This window comes from Musca vetustissima, unplaced genomic scaffold (genome assembly GCF_032173495.1).
Source record: "Musca vetustissima isolate MV318-11 ecotype Yass unplaced genomic scaffold, APGP_CSIRO_Mvet_v1 utg33017, whole genome shotgun sequence".
Taxonomy (NCBI): domain Eukaryota; kingdom Metazoa; phylum Arthropoda; class Insecta; order Diptera; family Muscidae; genus Musca; species Musca vetustissima.
Genome location: NW_026882690.1, coordinates 27,622 through 35,851, shown reverse-complemented (window position 1 = coordinate 35,851; position 8,230 = coordinate 27,622). Strand labels below are relative to the sequence as shown.

General features: G+C 34.5%; 1 protein-coding gene across 1 annotated transcript; it reads right to left on the bottom strand.

Annotated features, from left to right (window-relative positions):
- Positions 1-6,067: 6,067 nt before the first annotated feature.
- Positions 6,068-7,987, bottom strand: LOC133329298 (endothelin-converting enzyme homolog; the record flags this gene model as incomplete). The annotated part of the gene is made up of 1 exon (XM_061537787.1): positions 6,068-7,987. A coding segment is annotated over exon 1 (1,920 nt), but the record flags the coding sequence as incomplete, so codon positions are not given.
- Positions 7,988-8,230: the final 243 nt, after the last annotated feature.

The following is an 8,230-nucleotide window of genomic DNA, read 5'->3' as shown; positions in this document are numbered from 1 at the left end:
ATATTTAAAATTGTGTCTAGGACCAATATTTCGCGCCGTTACAAACTCTTGGGGTTGTACAAAGCTATAATACCCTGACAACATAGTAGTGTAGTGGTGTGTGGTAGCCTCTAAAAAGTAATCTTTAAAAAATTCTCTAAAAAGTAATCTTTAAAAAATTGTCTAAAAAGTAATCTTTAAAAAATCCACGCCTTATGGTAGCCTCTAAAAACGAATCTTTAAAAAATCCACGCCTTATGGTAGCCTCTAAAAACGAATCTTTAAAAAATCCACGCCTTATGGTAGCCTCTAAAAACGAATCTTTAAAAAATCCACGCCTTATGGTAGCCTCTAAAAAGTAATCTTTAAAAAATCCACGCCTTATGGTAGCCTCTAAAAACGAATCTTTAAAAAATCCACGCCTTATGGTAGCCTCTAAAAACGAATCTTTAAAAAATCCACGCCTTATGGTAGCCTCTAAAAACGAATCTTTAAAAAATCCACGCCTTATGGTAGCCTCTAAAAAGTAATCTTTATAAAATCCACGCCTTATGGTAGCCTCTAAAATACACGCCTTATGGTAGCCTCTAAAAAGTAATCTTTATAAAATCCACGCCTTATGGTAGCCTCTAAAATACACGCCTTATGGTAGCCTCTAAAAAGTAATCTTTATAAAATCCACGCCTTATGGTAGCCTCTTAAATGTAATCTACGCCTTATGGTAGCCTCTAAAAAGTAATCTTTAAAAAATCCACGCCTTATGGTAGCCTCTAAAAAGTAATCTTTAAAAAATCCACGCCTTATGTTAGCCTCTAAAAAGTAATCTTTAAAAAATCCACGCCTTATGTTAGCCTCTAAAAAGTAATCTTTAAAAAATCCACGCCTTATGTTAGCCACTAAAAAGTAATCTTTAAAAATCCACGCCTTATGGTAGCCTCTAAAAACGAATCTTTAAAAAATCCACGCCTTATGGTAGCCTCTAAAAAGTAATCTTTAAAAAATCCACGCCTTATGGTAGCCTCTAAAAAGTAATCTTTAAAAAATCCACGCCTTCTGGTAGCCTCTAAAAAGTAATCTTTAAAAAATCCACGCCTTATAGTAGCCTCTAAGAAGTAATCTTTAAAAAATCCACGCCTTATGGTAGCCTCTAAAAAGTAATCTTTAAAAAATCCACGCCTTATGGTAGCCTCTAAAAAGTAATCTTTAAAAAATCCACGCCTTATGGTAGGTTGTTAAAAATATTTTTTCAAAACTCCAACGCCCTACAATAGCCTCTAACGAATATTCCTTTAAACTCCACGCCTTGATAGGCCTTAAAATATATTGTTTAAAAAATCCACGCTTTATGTTAGCCTCTAAACCGGTAAGTATACCCTTCACCACTTTGGGTATACATATGTACTTTGGGACTATTTACCTAAAATCGGACAAAAATATATATGGGAATTTTAAAACACATCGTTCTAGACTTAATTCAAATTTCGTGCAAATCGAAGGATATATAGGAACTTTGGTACACTATTTACCTAAAATCGGACGAAAATAAATATTGAAGCTATATCGAAATCTGAACCGATTTTCACATAATTTAAAACACATCGTTCTAGACTCAATTCAGTATACTATGCGAAATTTCGTGCAAATCGAGGTTATATAGGGACTTTGGTGCACCATATATCTTAAATCGGACGAAAATATATGGGAGCTATATCTAAATCTGAACCGGTTTTTAGGAAACAACCCACATCATTTTAGACTTCATTTAGTGCGCTATGCCAAATTTCATGCAAATCGAAAGATATTTAGGGTCTTTGGTGCACCGTTTATCTTATATCGGACGAAAATATATATGAGAGTTTTAAATCTGAACCGATTTTTCCCAATTTTAATAGAATTCGCCTTTGGGCCAAATGAATGAGCTGTGCCAAATTTCATCCAATTCGAAAAATTAATGCAACCTGTACTTTGTTATCAAAAATACATGAACGGACGGACAGACGGGCGGACATAAATCGACTTAAAAAGTGATTCTATGCATATTCTAAAAAGAAATCTCGTTTCTTATTGCCTGTTACAAACATATGCACAAAGACATAATACCCTTACCACAGGGTGGTGAAGGGTATTAAACCCACGACTTTGAAGGCCTTGAAAAATATTCTTCAAAAAAATCCGCACTTTTTAAAACAATTTAAAAATTTAATTATTGCAATTTATTGACATACTTACTTTTTTTTTAAAAACGATTTTTTTAGTTTTCGGTTTTATTTTTTTTTTGTTAAGCTGATTTTTCACTGACGAATTATTTATTGTTGTCACCTTTAGACACTGTTCTTGTCATTCTACGAAACTAAAAGACATTAAGTGAAATGTTGCACATGTCATTGTGGTATGTATGTATGCATTAATGTATATGTATGTTGGTTTTTGTGGAGAGTACCCTACCGCATTACATGCAGGGTATATTTGATATTAATTCTCTTAATTCTTTAATATTTATACCGAAGTCGATGGATGTCGATATTCTTAAAAAAATTGGCCAATGGCCTTTTTATCCTCCTTTTTTATTTTTCTCCTTAGATTTTATATTCACGCAACTTTTTCCGATACTTGTTGTATAGCTTAAAACTTAGGCGATGCCGTCGACTTATTGTGTAAATGATTAACACAATTGTTGTCAAACAATTTTTAATATTTATTTCGATATTCTTTCCTTGATCATCACATCAGAGAATAACTTATTTTCATTAGATTTTGTACTTAATATTTGTTTATTACATAAAAAAATTAAATTCAAACTTTGATAAGAGATTAAAACAAATATTTATAATTTTTTTTTATATCCAATTAAATAACATTGGCACACTTTCTTGATTTGAAAAAATTTTTGGTCGCTGAACTTGTTACAATTTATTTCTATTCACAATTACTTATTACCGTCTTAATCAATTAATGACAATGGCACCACATTGTTTTCATTTTCATAATACATTTTTTTTTTTCAATTTTAAATTTTCCATCCCATTTCCGATTTAAACGTCACTTTAGATAAATAAACGCGCCAAAGAAACAAAAAACAACACAGAAGAAAACACCTCAAGATTACTTTATTTACTTATGATTTACGCAAAGGCAAAGGCGAACTTGTTGCAATTGTTTTGCTCCGCATTGATGCCGGTTGACGGACGAGATTGTTGTTTTTTTTTTGTTCACAACAATAAACGCAATCAGCGTATCCGAACCGCACACAACCGAGCCCCGTGATGGACGACACTAGAATGCTTCTAGTGGGGAAAAACTATTGTCACGAAAGAAAAAGAGAAAACCAAACAAACGGACGGACAGACAGACACAACAATCGGAAAGTAACATACCGGCATACCCAAACCCGACGAAATGGTTGAGTTCGTCCAAAAGCTTTTGCATAAACGATGTAAACAAAGTGCAAGCTTTTTATGTGGGGATGCCACATAGACTTTTTGAAAAAATTTAGTCAATATTGTAATCATTAAACATTTATTCCAGGGCTACAAAGGCATGGATTTTTTAAAGAATTATTTTTCAAGGGCCAGACAAGGTGTGCATTTTTCAAAGCATATTTTTCATGGCCCATTAAAGCGTGGATTTTTAAAAGAATATCTTTTCAAGGCCCATAAAGGCGTGGATTTTTAAAAGAATATCTTTTCAAGGCCCATACAAGGCGTGGATTTGTTAAAGAATATTTTTTCAAGGCCCATACAAGGCGTGGATTTGTTAAAGAATATTTTTTCAAGGCCCATACAAGGCGTGGATTTGTTAAAGAATATTTTTTCAAGGCCCATACAAGGCGTGGATTTGTTAAAGAATATTTTTTCAAGGCCCATACAAGGCGTGGATTTTTTAAAGAATATTTTTTCAAGGCCCATACAAGGCGTGGATTTGTTAAAGAATATTTTTTCAAGGCCCATACAAGGCGTGGATTTGTTAAAGAATATTTTTTCAAGGCCCATACAAGGCGTGGATTTGTTAAAGAATATTTTTTCAAGGCCCATACAAGGCGTGGATTTGTTAAAGAATATTTTTTCAAGGCCCAAAGGTGCACCAATGTCCCTATATATCTTTCGATTTGCACGAAATTTGGCAGAGCGTAATTAATTAGGTCTAGAATGCTGTGTGTTAAGTTTCTCGAAAATCGGTACAGATTTAGATATGGCTCCCATACATATTTTCGACCGATTTAATGTAAATGGTGTACCAAAGTCCCTATATATCCTTCGATTTGCACGCACTTTGGCACAGCGTACGGAATTAAGTTTAGAGTGATTTGTGCTTAGATTCCTGAAAATCGGTTCAGATTTAGATATAGTCCACATATATAGTTTCGTCCGATTTTATGTAAATGGCGCACCAAAGTCCCTATATATCCTTGGATTTGCACGAAATTTGGCACAGCGTACTGAATTAAATCTAGAATAATGTGTGTTAAGTTTCGTGACAATCAGTTCAGATTTAGATATAGCTCCCATATATAGTTTCGTCCGATCTTCTGTAAATGGTGTACCAAAGTCCTTATATATCTTTCGAAATTTGGCACAGCGTACGGAATTAAGTCTAGAGTGATGTGTGCTAAGTTTCGTGAAAATGAGTTCAGATTTAGATATAGCTCTCATATATAGTTTCGTCCGATTTTATGCAAATGGTGCAACAAAGTCCCTATATATCTTTCGATTTGCACGCATTTTGATATAGCGTACTGAATTGAGCCTAGAATGCTGTGTGTTTAGTTTTGTGAAAATCGGTTCAGATTTAGATATAGCTCCCATATATATTTGCCTTCGATTTTATGTAAAGTGTGCACTAAAGACCCGTTCGTTGGAGTTTAGGTAAATGTTGCACCGGTTTACACGAAACTTATCAATGGTCACACCCAAAGTGATGAAGGGTATCATAAAGTCGGCCCTGTTCGACTTTACTACTTTCCTTACTGGTTTAAAAAAAAATTTTTCAAACGCCGGAATTTAAAAAAAAATATTTTTCAAACGCCGAAATGTTTTTAAAAACATAGATTTTTTTAAAAAAATATTTTTCGAAGGCATGGATTTTTTAAAAAATATTTTTAAAAGCCCACTAAGGCGTGAATTTTTTATGGACATTTTTTAGGAAAGGGGGTAGATTTGTCAAAGTTTAAAAAGGGCGTGGATTTTTAAGTATGTTTGTAAGGTTCAGCAGTAATATTTTTAAATAATAATTTTCAATTTAAGGCTACATCTTTTGCAACCATCTTATTTTTCCCTTTGTGGAACTTAAGAGCTAACATGTCAACTAAAGCTCTCGCATAATCATCGCCGATTTTATTCTCTGCTTAAAAATCCACTTTTCCCGCAATTGACGAGAAACTTTTGTGGAATTAAAAAAATATAAGAGATGTGGATTTACTGAAAAGCTGTTTCGTTTACAAAAGTGGCGGATAATTGAGGTGGAACATATTCAATGTTTTTCATTTGCCTTTGTGGAACAGAATTGCTTTATGAAAATTATTCTAAATATGTTCATAAATAAGAGCTTTAATACAACTTGTGGCGTATGAGTAATTTTTGTTACTAATTCATACCAAAGATGGCGCTATTTTTGCGAATTGGAATTACAATTTTTCGAAGAATGTTATCTGATGGAACTTTTGAGGTTACAATATGTGAACTTTATAGAAATTGGCTGACAATTATAAGCTTATAGTTGCAGAGTTGTATATCAAAATCATAATAAAGCTCTTCTCTACACCTAAAGCTGTTATTTAGCCATGTAGAGTGGATATTGGAATAACGATATTTTCCTAATCGAAAAAAGAGATCCACGCCTTATAGGGCAATGAAAAAAAAAATATTTAAAAAATCCACGCCTATTCCAGTCCACTCCTTATTGAGCCTAGAAAAAATATTCTTAAAAAAAAATTTATTATAATAAAACCATTCTTATTTATTACTATTTTTACTAAAACTATTTATTTTTATTTTTTCCATATTCTGCATTTTCTCCCTCCTCCATGTCTGCTCTTCGTTGGGCATTGAAATATTCTTTCAAAATCCGGTATGTGTTTAATTGTTTCCTGTACCCTCACATTATCCATGTCATGAGCATGTGTGGGAGGCAAGGAACCACAAAAGAATTGGGCAAAATTTATAAAAAATAATTGTTGTTGCGAAAATTTCTTCGTTCCAGTTTCCTTATTTCCGATTTTCGGTGAATAAATATCCCAAATCAATTGCAGACCATTAACATCGGCCATGCGTTCATTGAGTGATATGGTGTCAGAACTCTCCGTGAGGCAATCCAGACTGTCGATGAAAGAGGGATTTAGGGCAATCTCTTGACCCAAGGGGTTACGATGGCCATTGTGATCGAATTGTAGGCCTAAAGGATCGAAGGCATGCGACAATTCATGGGCCATAATCCAGCCGGTAATGGAATATTGTAGTAATGGGTGTTGTCGATGATGATAGAAGGGCAGCTGTAGAAAGACCATAGGTATGAGAAGCTCATTGCGTGGATGATTAAAATACGGAGCATTACGTAGAGTGGCAATGTCATCGTAGACATAATAGGTGTCAGGTTCCAGGGTAGATATGCCCGTTTGGAATACTGCTTTGTGTTGCTGTTGGAAACGAAATTGAAGCAGCTGTAAATGATTGGCGTAAAAATTTCTCTCCGAGAGATCCAAGTCGGAATAATAGTCATTGAGATCGGGTATAATGGAGGGTAGATTTCCAATTTTTAGCTGAATTGCAGATAATTTTCTTTGCAGATATTTTATCTCTTCGGCAGAAAGTTGAAATTTATTCTCCTGCAGATAGAGAGAGAATTGCTGCTTCAATTGTTTTAAAATTCCGCTAAGGACCTTTTCATCCTTTTGCCGATTTTTGTAAAGGAAATGGGTATACAAATAATTCACACCCAGAGGGAACATGACATTGGTGTGCAGGAGGCAATTTCTGGAATTTATTAACGGCTTTATTTGATTCAAGTGTTGCAGGAAATTCGCCAGGATATACCAACCAATTGTGTGGGGATCCTGTTGTTTAAGCAAATTTTGTAAATCTTGAAAATACTCTAAATTTTCAGGTACTTCTAGAAATAGGCTTTTGGGTTCGAGAGGCCTTCCGACTAGTTTTTCAAAATACAACTGCCAATTTAAGGACCTCTCCATTTTCTTCAGTTGCTGCAACGTCATAGATTGCATTTCGTCGGTGAATCCTTCATAATTTCTATAGAGTTGGACCAGTTCCCTCTGCAAGCCATAAACCGCCTCCGTTAATTTCCACAATTTCTGCTTCGAAAATATTGTGTTGAATTCAAATTCTTCAAACAGTTCATAAATTTGATATTTATTCGAAAATTGCCTCTCCGCCTTAGGAATTTTCAGCTCCACCACCTGGTGGCTGGAATTAGTGGCTGCAAAATTTGCGGATTCTTTAAAAAACAAACCATTCAAACCCAATGTTCTCAAATAGGCCAAGGATTTCAGCCACTCAAAATCCGTCTCCATCACTTCATTGCCACTTGAAAAAAATTCTCTCCATTCATCGCCCAAAATCTTTTCCATTCTGAGCTCCTTTAAATACTTGGACATTTTCAGAAAGTAATCACCACTGCCACGACACGACTCATAATATTGCCATATTTTTGTGATCATTCGCGAAACATCGGGAAATTCTTCCTTCGATATTTCCAATGCCTCCACAAGATCTATCAGCTGATCGGCATAGAAATTTGTCATAGCTCCAATTGTATCCTGATGATCGTAATAGGGACCCTCAGACCATGATCCACATGCGTAGTCCCAAAAATCCTCACATGGATCGGTATTATTGTACATATGCTCCTCTATCACCATCAGTGTTTCCTGATTTACATTTTCTACACATGCCGCGAATTCGGCACATTTTATTAATGAAACCCGATCAGCTTGTCCGACAGCCAACGCCAACAACCACAAAATACCGCACAATTCTTTTTTCCACAATTTCGATTTCATTGCTTATTTGTTAGTCAAATTTTGTTGTTCTAACACCAAGCCAGGTTGAAAGTCGACTGAAATTAATATCAGAGAATGCAGAATTTCTAGTTCAAGATTTTTTTTGGCAACAGGGTTGCCATGTTTTAAGAATTACAATTATGACCAACATTGGATTTTTATTTATAACGTGGTATCTTAAAAATCTAAACCTCTTAAAGGCCTTGAAAAAATATTTATCAAAAATCCACACCTAACCTAAGT